This window comes from Ochotona princeps, chromosome 23, assembly GCF_030435755.1.
Source record: "Ochotona princeps isolate mOchPri1 chromosome 23, mOchPri1.hap1, whole genome shotgun sequence".
Lineage (NCBI taxonomy): Eukaryota > Metazoa > Chordata > Mammalia > Lagomorpha > Ochotonidae > Ochotona > Ochotona princeps.
The window spans coordinates 38,928,812-38,948,981 of record NC_080854.1 but is presented as its reverse complement, the minus strand read 5'-3'; the positions used below and the strand labels follow the sequence as shown (position 1 = coordinate 38,948,981).

Here is a 20,170-nt window from a genome sequence, read left to right as displayed (position 1 = left end):
AGCTGTGAATGTTTAGCCAGATGCCAGGAGATGGAAGTTACAGGGTAACTCGGCCCTGGCCTCGGCCACCAAGGGTGCTGCGGCCTGCTGGACACCTGCAAGGACCACGCAGCCCCTACAGGTCCAAGCTGTAGCCCCTCTGTGAAACTCGGGGCTTGGCTCACAGCTCAGCCTGACACCCAGGCGTCCATGATGTCTACCAACACATAGGAGCCAGCACTCGCCCTGGAGTGGACTTGGATCCTCACCAGCCAGTGGGAGGTGACACCCGGCACAGTCCCAGCCGACCAGGGTGGCACAAGACAGAAGCCCCAGCTACTGGAGGACCCTGCCTTGATTTCCAACTCCCTGTCAGGGGAAGGCCCCCGTGGCTGCCCTATGGCAACCCAGGCCTGGCTCTGTCCAAATGTACATGCCAGACAGGCCTCAGGGTAAGGGTGACTGGGCATTCTGACTGCCATGTAGTCCTGCTGGCCATGCAGGTGTGTGGGCATTGTGTATCCCTGTCTAAATACATCTCTGTGTGCAGTGTCCAGAGCTCTCGGCCAGAATCATGTATCTGGATGGGCATGGGGGAGGGGCCTCAGCGGCGGCAGCTCCTCTCCCTGGTGGGCCAGTGCCAGGATTGCTCACAGAAGGCTTCATGCTGGGGGTGGGCCAGATGCTGGACCTGACCCACGGAGGGTCCCCAAGGAGAACCCAGATACCCCGAGATTCATGGCCAAGCTCAGGCAGGACTACCCAACCCTAGCCACTGCAGAGCTGTGCGTCTGGTGTGGACATGGCCTCCACACCAGGACCCCCCAACTGGGCTGTGGTATGGGGGGCCATAGCACCTGGTGGGGACCCCTTCTGAGCAAATTCAGAGAGGGACACGGGCATATGTGGGACTGGCCAGAAAGCTGTACCCAGACCCCTGAGCTGCTTGAGAGACAAGCACGGCCTGCTCTGGGAGTGGCCGCCCGAGTGCTGGAAGGTCATGGCCATCAGGGCAACAAGTGGCCAGACACCTGACTCCATGGTGACCTGCATGGCGCCAGAAACCAAGGAGAGCATGTGGCTGTGAAGGTTGTTGGGAAAGGGTCCCTAATAGACTGTCCCAGATGTTGAGGCATCTGCTAGGTGTGAGCTCAGCAGAATGTGGCCACCTTGGGTAACTGGGGACGGGCCCTGTCACCCAGGAGCCTGTGTCTGTCGTCACGAGTCAGTAGCTTCACAAACTAGTGTGCCCAAGTGTCCCCAATAGGAAGCACAAAGCCGTGACAGGGCCCCAGGCCAGCAGCTGGCATTGGATACGTCGTGGGAGGGGGTGGGGATGCGGGCAGTGCCGGACCCCCGGTCACCAATTAACCGGGCTCCCAGCTTCGCTTTAAATAAAGGCAAGAGCGCCAGGGTGGTTCCCAGGCGCCAATCCAGCTGAGTATTCAGGCGCAGTGAGGCCCTCTGACTGCCCAGAGCCACTTGGCGGCATGGCTCAGGCCCCGGGGCCAGCCCCGGCTGTGGACACACAGGAGGACGAGCGGCCCAAGTGGGACAACAAACTGCAGTACCTGCTGAGCTGTGTGGGCTTCGCCGTGGGGCTCGGCAACATATGGAGGTTTCCGTACCTGTGCCAGACCCACGGGGGAGGTGAGACTTGCCACATCCAGGCTCTAGGGCTCTAGGGCCCCTGCGCGGACAAGCCCACAGCCCGGGTGTTTGAGCCCAGGGACTCAAGAACCCACAGGTGGGGTGTGGGTGTCTGCCCAGACTCCTTGCTTGGCCCAGGGGGCCCCTGGCTTCCCTGACCTCACTCAGGACAGCCGGGTCCCCAGTACACAAACATGGGGTTCACCTGCAGTGGTCACATGTGTGCACAACACTGGAAGCCACCTCCAGGTCTCTTGGGAGCCCCTGGTCCTGCTCCACACAGAAGTGTGATGTGCCTTAGGCCCCCACAAAGCACGGGAGGCAGGGAGCTTGTGGACTGCACAGGGAGGCCTCTGGGGGTGCCATAAGGGAAGGAGTCCACAGGCTCATCTGGGTTAGAGTGCTCAAAGGGAAGAATGAGACTCCGGAATGGCTGCTAGGCCCAGGGCCGTGTGGGAGGGCAGCCAGAGATGTCCGCCCTCTTGCCCTTGGTTCCATGCAATGGCCTCCTCTGGCTTTCCCTCTGTGGTTCACACAGCCTCCAGCTGAGGTTCCGCCTGGGACCCGATGGCCTTGGGGCAGCCTGGACAACTGCTCGGGGCTCCCTCCATGCCTGCCTGACCCGAGGACCCTGGATACACATCCACTCAGCTTGCCCAGAGTGTGCTTGCACCAGCACACATGCAGAGTCCCAGGCTGCGGCCCTGACCACCATCCCTGTGTCCTGCAGGGGCCTTCCTCATCCCCTACTTCATCGCCCTGGTCTTCGAGGGGATTCCGCTGTTCCACATCGAGCTCGCCATTGGCCAGCGCCTGCGCAGGGGCAGCATGGGGGTGTGGACAGCCATCTCCCCCTACCTGGGTGGAGTGGGTAGGCCACCCGTGGGGGCAGGGCAGGCAGTGCCCCTGGGGCGTGGGGAGTGGACTGACCCTCTGGAGGAAGCCCCCGCGGCCTGGGTGGAGGCTGACTGCCCCGTCCTTCTGCAGGGCTGGGCTGCTTCACCGTGTCCTTTCTGATCAGCCTGTACTACAACACCATCCTCACCTGGGTGTTCTGGTACTTTCTCAACTCCTTCCAGCACCCGCTGCCCTGGAGCTCCTGCCCGCCAGACCTCAACCGCACAGGTGAGGGGCCGGGCTGGGGTGGACACACACTTACACACAGGGAAGCGCTGGCCCTCCTTGCCAGCTCAGTCCGGGATGGACTGCAGCGGCACAGGAAGCCGCCCAGGGCGACCGGGGCAAGGCCTGAGCCTCTGCTACAGTCCCCGACACACCCCTGCCGCAGGGCTGGTGGAGGAGTGCCGGCACAGCAGCGCCGTGAGCTACTTCTGGTACCGGCAGACGCTGAACGTCACGGCCGATGTCGCTGACAGTGGCACCATCCAGTGGCGGCTGCTTGTCTGCTTGTCCACCTGCTGGGCTGTGGTCTACCTGTGCGTCATCCGAGGCATCGAGAGCACTGGCAAGGTGTGGGGGCTGCTCCAGGGGCCCTGCCAGCTTTCCTCACCCTGAGGCTCCGAGGGCCAGCCTGTGCTGGAGCCATCCTGCGGCTGCATCTTGCCTAGGCCCTCACGGGACCATCACCCATCCTGGCAGCCACTCTGGGGGCATCTAGTCTTGCTCTGTCAGCCTGGTCGGACGCCTTCTGCCAGTCACCGTGGGTCTGTGTGGTCACCAGGAGTGGGTGCAACCCGATGCGCTGCCCGTCCTCTGTGGGCTGTTCCTCCTGAACAGCGGACAGTGCAGGGGTGCCCTGTCCAGCTCTGCGCTGACCAAGCTGCTGGTTGAGGCGGTAGGGGCATCTGAGACTCTTCTAGAAGTGTCAGGGGAGCTGCCCGAGGAGGGAAGGCCCACAACGAGGCTGGCGGCCCCAAGGGAGGCCCTTCCTGGTGACGTGTGCTCCTTGTGAATCTGTGTGGTCACACTGTGATGTATGTGCTCTGCGTGTAGGGACATGGGCTCCATGTGCAACCACGTGTGGTCCTATGGAGAGATGGGAGAGTGGTCTCCTCATGCCCCCTTCTCTGGAGCAGGCCACTCCACCTAGCATCCCGTTTTCCCGCGTGCTGAGGCCAGAGCTGCTGACCAGACCCATTAGTGTAGGGCTACCGTGCAGTCCTATCAAGGTCACCTGGAAGCTTCTGTGAGGTTGGCCTGAGTGGGAGGCAGGACAGCTGGTGAGGAAGGACCTGGCGGAGGGGGCACAGCTCTGCATGTGGCCAGCTGGGGACAGCAGGGTGGGAGGAGGGGCCATGGGCTAAGGGCAGGACAGGGGACTGCCTGGGGAGGGAACCCTGCCTGTCCTGAGTGCTGGTGCTACCTTGGCCAGCCCAGCGGGTCCGGGGCCCTTCCCCCTCCTGAACCCGCCCAGTACGCAGTGCAGAGCCTGCAGGTGGCAGAGGCTTGGCAGGTGACGCTGCCATGTCCCCTCGTGGCCCCTGCCCAGGCCATCTACTTCACCGCCCTCTTCCCATACCTGGTGCTGACCATCTTCCTCGTCCGTGGCCTCACGCTGCCCGGCGCCACACAAGGACTTCTCTACCTCTTTACCCCCAATGTAAGTGGCCCCAGGACTCACCCCTCCCCTGTCCGGTGAGGCTGAGAGGAGGCTCTGGGTTCCAAAGTCACAGGGAGAATTCCAGATGCAGACAGGGGTGGGGAGCACCTTGCTGGGCAGAGGCGGTCAGCAGAGCCACAGAGCCAAGGGGCTTCTCCTCAGAGCCCTGTTCTTCCTGGAAGTCCACATTCACTGCCCAGCATCCGAGGGACAGCCAGGGCTGCAGTCCACCCCCAAGACACCTACAAGAGCCCAGGGAGGACTGTGGTCTGCCCAGGTCCCCAGTAGTGGACAAATGGGGCCATGGGGTGCATGTCCCCCATGTAGGACTCAGCTAAAGTTACACGTGAGCACAGGCACAGTGCCAGTCATATCCTCCCATGCACCCAGTGGGACCACAGCTTGCTGGCTGTATCACACAACAGTGTCAGGGCATCACACCCCTCCTGGCACCCGTTCTGAGCAGCTCTGGGTACCACTGCTCAAAAGTGTGAGCTGGAGGACACAGGGAATGTCTGGAAGTCAGAGCCCTGGAGAATGTGCTAGAATAGTCAGGGCTGCCTGGGAAGGTCCCAGAAGGGCCAGTCACTGCTGTGATCGTGAGCCAGGCTCTCCCCAACTTGTCCCAGATGGAAAGTCTCCAGAACCCACGGGTGTGGCTGGATGCAGCCACCCAGATCTTTTTCTCACTGTCCCTGGCCTTTGGTGGACACATTGCTTTCGCCAGTTACAACCCGCCCAGGTAGGCAGCGGCCTGGTGCCATGATGTTCTGTCAGCCAGCAAGGCCAGTGGGGGGCAGGAGGGGTCTGCTGACCTGGGGTACTACAAGGGCCCTGGTGGCCCAGCGTGGACAGTGTGTGGGGATCTCATGCTGCATATGGGTGTTCTGGGGCACAATCGGGATGATACCCCTAGTCCATTGCTCTAGAAGCTTCCAGTAGCATCACAGGGAAATCATCCAGGTTGTGAGCAGCTCATTCAGTCCAGAAATGGCTGAATGTGAAAGCCTGGCTATTGTTGGGGCACACTGGGCCACCAGTGCTGACCCCAGCCATAGCTGGTCTCAGGCAGCCATCAATACTGCTGGCTTCATGTGAGGGAGCCAGCAGGGACCGTCCTGGCTCACAGTGGCCCTGAGTGCAGCCCCCATGCCAGGAACGACTGTGCAAAGGATGCAGTGACCATCTCCCTGGTGAACAGCTTGACCTCAGTGTATGCCTCCATCACCATCTTCTCTGTCATGGGCTTCAAGGCCACCAACGACCACAGGCAGTGCCTGGACAGGTGAGGAGTTGGCTCCCACCAGGGTGGCTGCCGGGATCCAGTGGACACATGCATCACCTGGCAGCCATCTCCCCCAAGAACCTCTACTCAGGCAAGAGGACTGTGCACAGGCCCTGACGGGGTGTGGGGAGTCTGGGCCCAAGCCCAATGGCAGACAGTGCCAGCCCCATGCAGCCCCAGGATGGAGGGGGGCAGCCACTGTGAGCTTAGGGCTGGCCCAGCGTCCTGACACATGCTCCAGGGTCTGTCAGTGGCCATGGCCTTGGCTGGGCAGCTCTGCGCCCCCATGGGACAACGGCGATGCCCACAGGCATTCCTGCAGAGTGGGAAGGGACTCCAGCTCTGGGGCCAGGGGTGCTGGTGGACCCACCAAGCACGTGGCCCTCACACATGTACCTGCCATGCACATGCTCGCAGGGGCCTGGGGTGTAGGGTGTGTCCAGCCCAGATTCCGCGTCCCGTCTCCGCAGGAACATCCTCGGCCTGATCAATGGGTTTGACCTCCCGGAGCAGAGCATCTCCAGGGCCAACTACACAGCCGTCCTCACGCACCTCAATGCCACGCAGCCAGAGAGGTTGGCTCAGCTGCCCCTCAGCACCTGCCACCTGGAGGACTTCCTGGACAAGGTAGTGCCTGCCAGACACCGCATTCCCCGTGGGTCCAGGTGGTAGGCCAGGCACATGGGGCCAGATGAAACCCTGCCCCTGCATCCCATAGAGCCCCGTCCAGCAGGCCTGGGGCCGGGTGGACTGCACACAGCCTGTGTGGTCATGGTCTTGACCATGCAGGCTGTGTCCTGGAGTCCCTGCCTGCCCAGGCTCCTTACAACGAGGGGGCGGGCCGCAGCTGGAGCTATCCAAGGCAGGGTGGGGCTAAGTGGGGGTGTGGAGCCCACCATGAGCTTCTGAAGGTGCACACGTTACGGCGAGCTCCCGGGTTGCAGAGTGCCTCAGGCCCCGGCCTGGCCTTCATCGTGTTCGCCGAGGCGGCACTGCACATGCCCGGGGCGCCAGTGTGGGCTGTGCTCTTCTTCGGGATGCTCTTCACCCTGGGGCTGTCATCCATGTTCGGCAACATGGAAAGCATCGTCACGCCGCTCCTGGACATGGGGTTGCTGCCCAGAGGGGTCCCCAAGGAGGCTCTCACTGGTAAGGGGTCAGGGCCTGCAGAGCCTGCCCTCCACCCTCCGTGGGCAACTCTGCTATCTTCACACTCAGGGTGGGGGTCAAGAGGCAGGATGCAGACCGCCCGCCCTCTCCCCAGGCCTGGCCTGCCTGGCCTGCCTGCTGGCCTCCACCTGCTTCACGCTGCAGTCGGGAAGCTACTGGCTGGAGGTCTTCGACAGCTATGTGGCCTCCCTCAATCTCATCGTCTTCGCCTTCTTCGAGGTGGTGGGGGTCGTGTACGTCTACGGCCTGTGGCGGTGAGTGGCCCTCCCAGGACGCCGTGGGGGTAGGGCCACAGACCGCCCCCAGGTCACCAGGCCCCATCTCTCCCGCAGCTTCTGTGAGGACATCACTTGGATGACGGGGCGGCGGCCGGGCCTCTACTGGCGGGCCTCTTGGCTGGTGATAAGCCCCCTGCTTCTGTTCAGCATCTTTCTGGCCTACCTCATTCTCCTGGCCCAGAGGCCGCCAAGCTACCGAGCCTGGAACCCCCACTACGTAGGTGTTCCAGACAACCACAGGCGGAAGCCAACAGGGCAGGGCTGGTGATCTGCAGGGGTCACTTGATACCCTAGGCACAGTTGGGGGGGTGGTGCTGACCCTTCCATCAATTAGGGGCGTGGCTGCCCTGCATGTCCTGTAGGTCCCACTCAAGGCTCCCCCTTCCCACAGGAGCAGTTTCCCACCCGCCAGGAGAAGCTGTATCCCGACTGGGTGCAGGCCACCTGCGCGCTCCTCTGCTTGTTGCCGGCACTGTGGATCCCGGGTGTTGCACTGGTCCAGCTGTTGGCCAGGGCCAAGAGGAGGTGGAAGGCCACATGGCCGGAAGGGGCCTGAGGCTGTAGGGCAGCAGGCCTACAGAGTGGGAGGGCTGTGGGAGCGACCTAATTACACTGTCTGCCCACTTGGTGTGCCTGTTGCTTCTCCATCTCCACTCACCCCTACCCAGGGTGCCAGGGTGTCCTCTGGGATGGCACAGGGCCCTCAGCATGCTGAAGGGTCCAAGGAAAATGGGGAGCCCGTGGTGTGAGACCAGACCCCACTGCTCACCACTGCAGCCCAAGTGGCTTTCAGATGCGTACAAGCTCCCTGGGGCCAGGAGCTCTGAGCCCCTGGGTGCTGCACGCCTCCAGCTCCGTTGGTGGTCTCAGGTCAGATCTCCATTTTGCAAGCTTCCGCTCTGCAGTGGACACTAAGGGTGCAGGGCAGGTGACTGTGGGCAGCAGGGTGGAGGGGTGTCCCCTGTGAGGGCTGAGCCAGGGCACATGCTGTCCTCTGAAGCTGCCATGGCAAATGGGTGCTTGCAGGGGCCCTTTGGGGCTGGCTCTGAGCGCCAGGGCTTTCCTCGCCATCATCCAGGGTGTCCCTGCTCCAGCACGGCAGAGCAGCCTGGCCTGCAGGGGCCTTCCAGGGCTGGGGACAGCACAGTGGCACCGGAGTCCTGCAGCGGCTAAGAGGGAAAGGGTGGAAGGTGGGGGCTGAGACCCAGTGGGCTACAAGGCTCCAGATGACACAGTGGTGGACACAAATGGACAAACATGCTCAGAAGAGGGGACGCAGCCCAGGGCTGGGTGGCTGTCCCCATGGAATCCCATGTGCGCTGCTGGGGCGGATACTGCTCCCATGTGGCCAGGAGTTGATGGTCCAAGTGCCCCCCATGGGAGACCCCCAGGAAGTGGCCTGGCCCGGCCTGGTGCCGGCTGCTGCAGCCATCTGGGGGGCGACAAAAGAGCTTGTCTCTTTCAAATGAATCGAGAAGTCTTTGTGAGTTGAAATGTATGAACTCAGCGCACAACAGCCCAAGTCACACGACAGCAGGAGGTGGGTGCCCAGGGATTGGACAGGTCCCTTGGCCTCTGCCCTGGGCGCTGTAGCTGCCGCAGACACTTAGGACACACTCGGTGGCCTGGGTCCAGAGCTCAGTCACCAGGATGCCTCGTGGGTGTGGCAGGCAATGGGTACAAGGTTCATGTCTGTGTCCCCATTGGGAGCATCCCAGAAACTTGGGGAATCACTCCCAACTGCTGAAATGTCATGCAAATATTGGCTCCTGCCAAGGTGGGTGGCTCCTTTCTCACCAAGTCTGGGGCTGTCATGTGGTGAGGGGGGGCTCTCTGGAAAAAGGAAGTTCCCCCACTGTTCACCCCCATCATGTGGACAAGGCCGCCCGGGGCCCAAAGGCTCACCCCCAGCATGAGGACAAGGCCACCTAGGACCTATGGGCTCGCCACCAGCATGTGGACAAGGCCGTCCGGGGCCCATGGGTTCACCCCAGCATGTGGACAAGGCCGTCTAGGACCCACGGGCTCGCCCTCAGCAGTCAGCTCGGGGACCATGGGCAGCTGGACCCTAATCCTATGTCTATGGAAGAAGCATGCTGGCCCAGCTGAGGCCTGGTGAGAGCTACCTCCCATGTGTCCCAAGGCCACTGACTCTACACAAAGCATTACCATAGCATCAACTCTTGGTTCCCCCTGAGGCCCAGCTCAGGCACAGGGCTGCCCTATCCCAAGGGGCTGGTCCCTGGCCATCCTGTGGGGGGCCACACAGCCGGCCCGTAAGTTCTAGAATCCTTGCACCTTCTCCCAGCATACCCAGGGGATGCCTGGCCGGGTGAAAGCCCGAGGTGTTGCTGGGGGTGGCTGGCAGGGTGTGCCGGACACTCTGGCCAGTGCAGTGGCAGGACTGGGTGAGGCTGAAGAGCTGATCAGCACTTTGCTTCAGGGAATCTCAGTCTGGACTTTGGATGCAACAGGAGGGAGGGGACAGGATGCGTCTCATGGGGCAGGAACTCACAGTCAGGCTCACTGTTCACGGTCAGCTCTTCCTGGTGCTTTGATGGGTGGACCGCAGGGAAGACAGACCAAGCCCCACCCCTCACAGTGTCAGACGTGTGGGGCTGGCAGAGTTTCAGTCCAGGATGGCCTTGAAGTCCGTGGTCAGGGCTGGGGCAGTTGCAGCTTCCAGGGCACTCAGGGTGGCCTCAGGCAGCTTCTGACGCAGCTGGGCCTGGGCTATGGGGAAGGCTGGGAGTCAGGGTGGCCCAGCAAGGTCTGGGATCAGCTCCCACGGGCAGCTGGGGCCAGGCCAGCCAATACGCACCTGTTCTGAGTGCTGGCAACAGGCACTTGTAGGAGGCTTGGTGGCGGCCCAGCCACTGCAGGAAGGTGTGATAGCACAGCCAGAGGGTGGCTTCCAAGGGGAAGAGGCCCGAGGCGCCCCTGGCCCCCAGCAGCATCCCTGGGGGGAAACCAGGGCAATGATCCCACCCCGCCAACCCAGGGCCCCTAGCTCCTGTCTTCCCCTGGAGATGGCGTGCCCCAGCAGCCACCTGCCATGCCTACCAGCGCAGCTGCCCACCACACACCCAGGGCTGCTCCATCCCAGCACCTGGGTTCTTGGCTTGCAGGATGGAGTGGCAGCAGGACGCAGTGTCTGAGATGACCCTCAGGAAGAAGGATGGGTTACTACGTACTTGCTGGTTGAATGGAAGCCGGAGCACACACGCATGGAATCTGGAGGGCAAGGTTATTACACACATGGAACCTGGAGGGCAGGGTTATTACACGCATGGAACCTGGAGGGCAGGGTTATTACACGCATGGAACCTGGAGGGCAGGGTTATTACACGCATGGAACCTGGAGGGCAGGGTTATTACACGCATGGAACCTGGAGGGCAGGGTTATTACACGCATGGAACCTGGGAGTTAGGGTTGTTGCAGTACGGAATCCATGCTTGTGCATGTGTGAACCAGGGCCCAAGAGTGTGCTACATACATGTGAATGTAGTGTACACTGGGTGTGCGCTCCTGTATACATGCAGCTATACATATGTGTTTTCACATGATCACATGACAAGGCCTGTGTCTGCCTCCCTGACTGTGGAGCCCATTCTGAATTCTGGCATAGCCATGCGCTCAGCCAGCATCCTGCTCCAACCCCACCCCAAGGCCACTCCACCAATGGGGGGGACACTGGTAGAGGGTTCTCCTGCCAGCAGCTGCAGTCCCAGGGCCAGGATTCCCACTCTGGTGGTCTGGCTGGCAGTCATTGCACTCGGGGGATCTGACAGTGGTTTCTGCTTCAGGAATCCAAGCCAGGGCCTGTGTCCAGGCACATGTGCACACAGGCCTCCCCCCCATCCTGCCTGCCTATGATACCACGCTCCTGCTCATCTGTCCCCTCAAGGGCTCCAATCCCGGCCGTCTGCCCATCTACCCCTCCCCCAAGCTTCCTGCCTGTGAACAGGGAGCCAGGGTGCTGTATCCCTGGCCCTTCTGGGGCCCCTGTTGGGGGTTATGTCCTAACCTGTGTGTCAGGCCACCCACTGGCACCTGCCCGTGTCACAGGGACACCTATAGACATGCCATGTGCAAAGAGTGAGAGGAAGCCTGACCCAGGCCAGGCCCCGCCCCTGGACCACCCTGGACTTGCCTAGGAAGGAGCTGCATGTGGCCAGGGCCAGCCCTGGCAGCCTGATTAGAGCTCAGACCATGTGGTCAGCGTAACTCCCCTGGGTAATCCCTGTGATGGATACTGACCCTGTTTGCTAGGCTATGGGGGCCAGTCCTGGGCACACCAGGCTGGGGCCTATTGCCTCTCTCAGCCCTGGTCAACAGCCACCACCTGCTGCTTGCTGCTGCCAGACTCCATGGAGACAGGGTCATGTGAGGTTCCCCATTCCCACCCAGCTGCAGGGGCGGGATTTCCCCAGAAACCTCAGGGAGCAAAGTTCCCCATGTGCCCTGGCCTGAGGGGAGGCCGCGCATGAGCTGGGTGGGTTTCTCTCACCAGGGCCTGGCATAGGCCAGAGCACACAGCTACCCACCCACTCCATTCCCAGGCCCAGCCCAGGACAGCACATGTCCCAGAAGCACCACCAGCCCCGGGCACAAGCTAGTGTCTCCTCTTCCCCACCCTGCTGGACCCCACAACTGTCCCTCCCTGCCCCCAGGACAGTCATATGGCCCACAGTCAGTGCACAGGGACCTGGGCTATGAGAGGCCAGTGAGGCCACGCCTACAGGTCAGAAGAGGCACCAGCAGGTGGGGGTGTCAGCCAGAGCCAGCTGTTGGCCAGGACTGTGCTGCCCTCTGGTGGCAGGCAGTGGACTCACCTGTAGGCCTGCAGCAGGAGGATCTTGTGCAAGTTCACGCAGACGGTGTGAAGGCTGTTCACCTGCTTGTCACAGATTGTGCTGCTCACACACGTGCATACCCACACACCTGTGTGCCCGTCACATGGTATACAAGGCCTGCACACTCACACACGTGCACACCCACACGCCTGTGTGCCTATCACAAGGTATACAAGGCCTGCACTCACACACGTGCACACCCACACACCATGTACTGTCACATGGTATACAAGGCCTGCACACTCACACATGTGCACACCCACACGCCTGTGTACTGTCACAAGGTATACAAGGCCTACACACTCACACATGTGCACACCCACACACCGTGTACTGTCACAAGGTATACAAGGCCTACACACTCACACATGTGCACACCCACACACCGTGTACTGTCACAAGGTATACAAGGCCTGCACTCACACACGTGCACACCCACACACCGTGTACTGTCACAAGGTATACAAGGCCTACACACTCACACATGTGCACACCCACACACCGTGTACTGTCACATGGTATACAAGGCCTACACACTCACACATGTGCATACCCACACGCCTGTGTACTGTCACAAGGTATACAAGGCCTACACACTCACACATGTGCACACCCACACGCCTGTGTACTGTCACAAGGTATACAAGGCCTACACACTCACACATGTGCACACCCACACACCGTGTACTGTCACATGGTATACAAGGCCTGCACACTCACACATGTGCACACCCACACACCGTGTACTGTCACATGGTATACAAGGCCTGCACACTCACACATGTGCACACCCACACACCGTGTACTGTCACATGGTATACAAGGCCTACACACTCACACATGTGCACACCCACACGCCTGTGTGCCCATCACATGGTATACAAGGCCTGCACACTCACACACGTGTGCACACCCACACGCCTGTGTGCCTATCACAAGGTATACAAAGCCTGCACACTCACACATGTGCACACCCTCACGCCTGTGTACTGTCACAAGGTATACAAGGCCTACACACTCACACATGTGCACACCCACACGCCTGTGTGCCCGTCACATGGTATACAAGGCCTGCACACTCACACACATGCACACCCACACACCTGTGTTCATCACATCACTTATGCAATCAGGCATATATTGAGACACGTGTACACATATGCCGGCATGCAATCTTGTATGCACCTTGCTGAGTACATGTCACCTGCTCACCTGCAGATCCAGGAACAGCCCATGACACTTGAGCCGCAGGACGGCCAGGAGCTTGTGCCGCAGGCTCCTCCCAGCCTGGGGGCCAGGGTTGAAGGTGAGGCTGGACCTGGCAGACGTTCCTGCGAAGCTGTGACATGGTAGGCATCAGGTGGCTCTCATTGTCACCTAGCCTGATGCCCACCTAGGCATGGCCGAGCCTGGGCCTCACCTGGAGTAGTCACAGGACACCTCAAGGGTCCGGGTGTCCAACAGCAAGCCGCACCAGGGAAACAGACAGTGGGCAGGCAGTTGTAGGAGAACCTGGCCACCCAGTGTCGTCTCCTCCACTGGGAAGTTCACCACTGTCTTCTCCAGGTTTATTTGGCAGCCGTATTCGGGGACGCCTTGGACCAGGGTCCTGAACCGGGAAGGGGCAGCATCATCTAGGAGGTGGTGGGCATAGGGCCCCCTGATGGCTGCCGAGAGTGGCTTTTGCAGCAGACCCCTGGCTGCAAGGTACACCCACCTCGCCATCCTTGCCTCTGCTTCTGGGAGCCACAGAACAGAAGGACTGGATGTGGCCCTCAGGACAGGCAGAGGCTTGGACCAAGGCCCACACATGGCTGTGTGGGGTCCTCAGCTCGGGGCGCAGTGACAGAGGGTCCCATATGGGGCCCGAGTCACGGGAGTGACTCCCACCTGAGAAAGGCTTTTGCGTGTGTCAGGTGCGGCGTCACCAATAGGAAGTCATCCACCAAGCGCAGGAGCACCCTGAGATAAGGACGTGGGGACATGCAGGATGAGGAGTGTTCGCTCCTGAGGTCACAGGCCCTGCCTGCAGGTCAGGAGAGGTGTCCAGGGGTCTCGGGGCCAGTGCCAGCTTCCCATGCCAGGAATGCCAGCATGGTCATTACAGTTGGACAAGGACCGTGGATGTCTGAGTGCAAGGACATCAGGGAGGCACACAGCAGCCCCAGGGAGGGCACACGGCACCCAGGGAGGCACACGGCAGCCCCAGGGAGGCACACAGCAGCCCCAGGGAGGCACACGGCAGCCCCAAGGAGGGCACATGGCAGCCCCAGGGATGGTGCTCACCCATCCTGCTGGATACTGGGGAACAGCGAGTTCTCCATGTCCCCATAGCACAGGCTGCAGAGCAGTGTGGACAGCATGGAGCCCTGTGGGATCCCCTGACACTGCACGTAGGACCTAGGGCGCGGGGCAGAGGGGTCAGCCAGAGCCCACACAGCTGTCCCAGGGCCTCCCCCCACGCGCCAGCCATGGCCTCACCGGCCCCCAACGTGGATAACACTTTGGTGAACAAAGCGCAGGAAGAAGGCGAACAGGTCGTCACTGGTCTCGTTCAGGGAGCAGCTCTGTGGAGGAAGTGGCCGCAGCCAGCTCAGCTTGTGGGGACAAGGTGAAGGGTTATACTGGAGGCCAGCGTCTCCCTGGCTGGCTGGGGTCCTGCCAGGGCCTGGTGCCACACCCTCGGGGGCTGCAGCAACGACTCCACAGACCCCCACTCACCTGAGTGGACCCAACGCACATAGGCGTACACACTCAGGACATATCTGGGGAGGCTGCAGCCAGCACTGCCCACAAGAGCTGTGAGCATGAGGCTCCGTGGGAGAAGACCAAGCGAGTCCTGCGTGGCATGGGTGTCCCTGCTTACCCCCGCCTTGCTACATCCCTCCCAGGCCCAGGGGACGCAGGACCTGCTCAACAACAACAGCATCCCTCAGGGACTTGCTCTTCTGCAGGTGCTCCACGAATTGCCCCATGTATGGCTGGTGGTCCTCCAGGGTGGACACCTGTGGCCAGGGGGACGGGCGTGAGGCTGCCAGGCACTGGGCACACAGCACTTCCAGCCAGGACCCCAGCAGATGGATGTGGCAACACTTGGCACAGCCGCGCCAGTGCCATGGGCAATTCACGCCTGCATGGCCACATGTTCATGTGGACACACAGCCCCGGGCCTCACGTGTGTCTTGAAGGATTTGTGGATGCAGCCTAGGGGTGCTCGGCGCACAGTGGCAAAGCGACGCATGCAGTAGGTCCTCTCTGAGTGCTGCAGGACACGGGCCATCACATCCACCAGTCTGTCCTGTGGGATGGTGTCGAACGCCCCTGTGACGTCCACCTGCCCAAGGACACCAGGGCTTGAGCTTCAGCCTCGGTCCTTGCCTGGCCCAAGCCTGTTCCCCAAGCCTGTTCCCCCTGCCTGGCCCAAGCCTGTTCCCCAAGCCTGGCCTGGCCCGAGCCTGTTCCCCCAGCCTGTTCCCCCTGCCTGGCCCAAGCCTGTTCCCCAAGCCTGTTTCCCCCGCCTGGCCCAAGCCTGTTCCCCCAGCCTGTTCCCCCTGCCTGGCCCAAGCCTGTTCCCCCAGCCTGTTTCCCCCGCCTGGGCCAAGCCTGTTCCCCCAGCCTGTTCCCCCTGCCTGGCCCAAGCCAGGTCCCCAAGCCTGGCCTGGCCCCCAGCCTGTTCCCCCAGCCTGTTCCCCCTGCCTGGCCCAAGCCTGTTCCCCAAGCCTGTTTCCCCCGCCTGGCCCAAGCCTGTTCCCCCAGCCTGTTCCCCCTGCCTGGCCCAAGCCTGTTCCACCAGCCTGTTTACCCCGCCTGGCCCAAGCCTCTTCCCCTAGCCTGGCCTGGCCCGAGCCTGTTTCCCCTGCCTGGGCCAAGCCTGTTCCCCAAGCCTGGCCTGGCCCGAGCCTGTTTCCCCTGCCTGGGCCAAGCCTGTTCCCCAAGCCTGTTTCCCCCGCCTGGGCCAAGCCTGTTTCCCCTGCCTGGCCTGGCCCGAGCCTGTTCTCCGTCACCTCCCACTATCCTGTGGCAAGTGGACACAGTGGATGGGACTCTGTCTGCCCTGACCCACCACCCTTCCTGCCCCATCTGACCTGGGTGGGCCTGTGTCCTCCCCTGACCCCACCTGGCCCGGCGGGGGGGAGCCCGTGCCGCTGCGTTGGAGTCTCTGGTTCCAGCTCTCAGGGGCTGGTGCGCCCTCAGCTGCTGACCACGCCCAGGGTGCTTGGGCCCTGGTAGCCGAGCTAACTCCATTCTTCTCTAACCAGGACCATCCCGAGCAGGTCGAGCACCTGTGCTAAGGCGGCGGAGTTACCCAACTCTCCGAGGAGACCCACCTTGACAAAGTGCAGCCGGGGGGGCGGGTCCTGGGCCCGCATGCGCAATGTGAAGGCCTGCCAGGCACGGTGGACGTCATCCAGGCCCAGCACAGAGGCACCCAGCAGCCCTGGCCGTCGTGCCCGTTCGTAGTTGAGCACACTGAAAAGTGTCTTGATGTGTGAGGTCCACTGCTGGGCCTGGACATGGGGATGCACCCTCAGGGGAGCTCCCGATGGGGACATGATAGCCCACCCTGTCTCAGCACCACCTGGGGTCAGGGACCCATGGCAGAGGTCAGTCGGGCCTCCCCACTCAGAGGCTAGGCCCTTAACAGAGTGATATCCGCCATAGTCGCTAATGACAGGGTAGCCACAGGGGCAAGACAGGATAGAGTTGGCGGGGATGGGGTCCTAGAGTCCCATGGCAGCTGCCGCCCGGCCTTCCTCCCCGCCGGGTGGGGGCCACGGCAGGAGTCCGTGGGCCGTGGCCACTGCTCCCTGTGGACTCGTGATCCACTCACAGTAGCCCTACCCAAAGCTGCCTGCGTGGGACCATGCATGCTCACCTTCTCTCTGCGGAAGGTCCTGGCCCCTGCCATGGAGTCCACGCTCACGATGGGTCGCAGCCCACTGGGCTTGGGGATGAAACGCAGCCTAGCCTCGGGCAGTGGTGGCCAGGCCTGGCGCCAGCGCTGAACCTCAGCATCTGACAGCTCGCGCAGCCGCACACGCTCCAGGTGCTGCCTAAGAGGCATGGGCATGGTGAGGGCAGGCCAGGCCAACGCCCTCCCCGTGTTCTCCGGGGCCATGGTACCTGACGCCCATGCCTTGCAGCCTGCACCACACGCTCTTGCGGTAGAAGAGGAGCCGGTTCCGCTGGAATGTGGTCTCAGTGACATAGAAGAAGGAGCCGAGCAGCCCGGCCACACAGGTGTCCAGCAGCCAGAACAAGAAGCGGCCCAGGATCTCCTCCCGCAGCCGGTGTTCAGCGGCTGGGACACAGACACACCCTGGAGGCGACAGGCATGGCACACACATGGCACCACGGGGTCAGGGCTGGCTTAGAGCCAGCTCCGTGGTGGTGGGGGGTCATGTTCACAGCGGAAGGCGGTGGTGGTGGTCTCCAAGCCAAGCAGACGGAGGTAGGGGTGGGGAGGGCACGGAAAGCTGGCAGTGCACACTTCAGGAGCCCAGGGCAGCCTGGGGTGCCCAGCCCATGGAATCTCCATGCCAACTGCCCACACAGCTCACAGAGGCCCCCTTGTCACCACACACCAGGCTGGTGACGAGCAGTGGGGGCTGAGGTACCATCCCACATGGGTGTTGGTTCAGGTTCCAGCTGACTGGGCCCCTGAACCCGTATGGGAGACTCGGAGGAACCTCCTGGCTCCTGGCTGCAGCTCAGCCTAGCTCCAGCTGATGTGGCTTTTTAGGGAGTGAACCAGCAGATGGAAGATTGAGCTCACTTTCATAAGTAAATCTTTGGAAACAAGTTACACAGAGAATGACAGAATAAGCTGGAGGCAGGCAGGAGAGACGCACAGAGAGGCCCTAGAAGGTCCTGGGGGGACACCAGGACTCCACTCTGAAGGCCAAAGGGCACATGCTGACTTGAGGCTTGGATGACCTGGAAGGGGAGGGGTGGCGGGAGGCATAGCGCGGAGCAAGCAAGGAGGGGTGGGACGGGAGAACAGTGGACAGGCAGCAAGGCTCAACAGCCAGGATAGGGGCCACCTAGGGCTGCTACCGTGGACAGAGCAAGGCAGGCAGACATGGGGCCTGCAGCAGAGTGACCGGCAGGGCCCGTGGCCAGGACTGGCACCAGCAGCACCAGGGCCCTGTGGGAGGAGAAGGTGGCCAGGGACCCAGGTCTATCCAGTGGCCTGCTCAGCGCCGTGTCCTCAGCGTCTGTCCACATCCTGGACCACAGGATCCCTGGCCTCGGAGCCAGGCACAAGTCCCTGGGACAGGGAGTCTCAGGGGAGAAGCAGTAGGGTGTCTGGCAGCCAGCAGAGTGGGTTTCCTTCCACGGTGTAGGGTGCAGGCTGGGGGAGCTGAGCAGGAGGACCCGACTGCATCATCCGCCCCACCTGTCTGCCGCTCCCCTGGGGCAGTCTGGGGGTGCCCCCGTGGTGCCTGCAGTCGGCCAGGACAGGAGGGCGCTGCAAGACCCAGGCTGCTGGCTGGGAGCAGCTCTGACGCATAGTCCCCCAGCCGGGTCTGGGACCACCCCTGCCGACCCCGCAGCGCCCCACCCCGGGGCTCACCTGGACCCCTGCGCAGCCAGGTGCAGTCCTGCACCCTCATCTTCCAGGTCAGCTCTTGCAGTGAGAGCCGGCCGCGCTTCCCCAGCGAGACCAACTTCTTTGTGTTCCTCAGAAAGCGGCGCTCATTCCGCCGGGAGCCCCAGAGGCTCGTGGGAACCAGGCGACGCAGACAGGCGCGCAGGAAGGCCAGCACCTGCCACGGGCTGCTGTGCTGGCGCAGAAGCGGCAGCAGGGTTTGGGAGTTCGAGACCTGGCTTGGGGGCGCCCGCAGCGGGCAGTAGGCAAGGAGCAGCGCGTGGTAGGGGCACCGCACGTGGTTTGCCAGCAGCTTCTGGAACAAGGGCCGCATCCTCCAGTAGCGCGCAGGCAGGCGGTTAGTTCTGCGGCCAGGCCGGGATGGGGAGCCCAGGAAGATGGCCTCTACCAGCCTCCGGGCCCCCGCTAGGCTGGGCGGCAGCGAGCTGAGCGGGAAAGAGGGACGCAGCTGCTCCTGGTCCCCGCTGCAGTAGAGGAAACGCTGCGTCTCCACGTAGAGCTGCGCGCGCCCAGAGCCCTTTGGAGGCGGTTTCTGCTGCACAGATGGGCGACTGGCCTTGTGCTGGTAGGTCACTTTGGTGGAGGCCCTGGGGCGCCCAGGGTCTGAGCTCCTATCGTCCATGTGGGGATCGCCACCGACTGCCCTGGATACCTGCTCGGGAAGCGTGCACCTTGGCCTCTTGGCCAATGGTGGATTTTCGTGTGCGCTACTTCGCCGCCGCCTCAAACCCGCCGCTGGCGAGCACAGGGGCGCCCCGGACTCGCTGTGGCAGCCACTCCAGACACGTCGCGTGGATTCGAGGCCCATGCGGTTTCTGCCTGTGTGTGGTGGTGCAAGCTGGTGCTGGGGCCTGGCCCGGAGCTCGTAGAGGGGCGGCCCGCACACCTGGTAGGCGCAGCTCGGGGCCACCAGCTGGTAAAGCGCACAGCGCGACAGCAGGTACGCGAGCACATCATCGCCCACCCGCCGCAGCAGCAGTCCCCACGCACCGCTGCCGCGCAGCGTCTCCGTCACAGTGTTGGGCACGTAGCTGCGCACGCAAGTGGTGAAGGGCCAGGGCAGGCCGCCGCGGGTGCCATCCAGCAGCGCGAAGCCGAAGGCCAGCACGTTCCTGGCGCGGCGCTCGCACAGCCTCTGCACCACCCGGGCCACCAGCTCCTTCAGGGAGGACACCTGAGGGGGAGCGGTCGTGAGTCGCCAGGGGCGCGTCCCGCCACGTTTCCTGATCCGCCCCTCACCCCGATCCCGGCAAAGCGGGTCCCCACCCTGGCCTGCGCGGCCCACCTGGCGGAAGGAGAGCGCGGCGGGGGGCAGCTGCACGTCCCAGGGCACGCACACCAGGCACTGGGTCACCAAGGCGCGGAAGGCGGCTGGGTCCCCGCGCCGCACGAGCCGGCGGCTCTCGGGCCTCAGGCGCCGCACAAACGTCGCCAGCGGCAGCACCTCGCGGTAGCGGCTACGCAAGAGTGCGCGCACGGCCCGGCACCGGGGCGTGCGCGGCATCGCTGGGCCGGGCCACCCCAGCGCTGGCTCGGGCGAGCTGAAGCGGGCTGCAGCCTCCCACGTGTCGGGATGCCCGGGGGCCCGGCTGCAGCCCGAGCGCCAGCGCACAGAGCGGGAAGGGCGGGGTCCGGCCGCGGGGAGGAGGCGGGGCGCCGGGAGGAAGGGGCGGCTCCTTCGGGCCGGGGGCGCGCCGAGGCGGGGCCTGGGCCTGGGGCTCCGCCCGCAGCCCTCAGCTCGCCTCTGGCGGGGTCGCCGTGTTACCCGCAGGAAGTCC

General features: G+C 62.9%; 2 protein-coding genes across 7 annotated transcripts; one reads left to right on the top strand and one right to left on the bottom strand.

Annotated features, from left to right (window-relative positions):
• Positions 1 to 1,469: 1,469 nt before the first annotated feature.
• Positions 1,470 to 7,478, top strand: SLC6A18 (solute carrier family 6 member 18). The gene is made up of 12 exons (XM_004597925.2): positions 1,470 to 1,629; positions 2,360 to 2,500; positions 2,617 to 2,754; positions 2,918 to 3,099; positions 4,079 to 4,189; positions 4,819 to 4,931; positions 5,346 to 5,474; positions 5,945 to 6,101; positions 6,419 to 6,623; positions 6,739 to 6,898; positions 6,977 to 7,139; positions 7,314 to 7,478. Exons 1-12 carry the CDS (start codon positions 1,470 to 1,472, stop codon positions 7,476 to 7,478), a joined length of 1,824 nt encoding a protein of 607 aa, XP_004597982.2.
• A 1,936-nt stretch (positions 7,479 to 9,414) lies between these two features.
• On the bottom strand, positions 9,415 to 19,948 carry TERT (telomerase reverse transcriptase). 6 transcript variants are annotated; one of them, XM_058680180.1, is made up of 16 exons: positions 19,678 to 19,948; positions 18,357 to 19,566; positions 16,904 to 17,099; positions 16,656 to 16,833; positions 16,108 to 16,287; positions 14,955 to 15,113; positions 14,689 to 14,784; positions 14,261 to 14,346; positions 14,066 to 14,179; positions 13,670 to 13,741; positions 13,200 to 13,388; positions 12,992 to 13,118; positions 11,759 to 11,820; positions 10,032 to 10,156; positions 9,744 to 9,881; positions 9,415 to 9,655 (listed from the first exon to the last, which is right to left on the bottom strand). In XM_058680180.1, exons 1-16 carry the CDS (start codon positions 19,894 to 19,896, stop codon positions 9,552 to 9,554), a joined length of 3,255 nt encoding a protein of 1,084 aa, XP_058536163.1. In that variant the 5' UTR covers positions 19,897 to 19,948; the 3' UTR covers positions 9,415 to 9,551. The 6 variants fall into 6 exon arrangements, 4 of the variants coding, with proteins under 4 accessions (XP_058536163.1, XP_058536165.1, XP_058536166.1 ...); XM_058680182.1 differs by having other exon boundaries at positions 14,955 to 15,077; XM_058680183.1 differs by lacking the exon at positions 9,744 to 9,881.
• Positions 19,949 to 20,170: the final 222 nt, after the last annotated feature.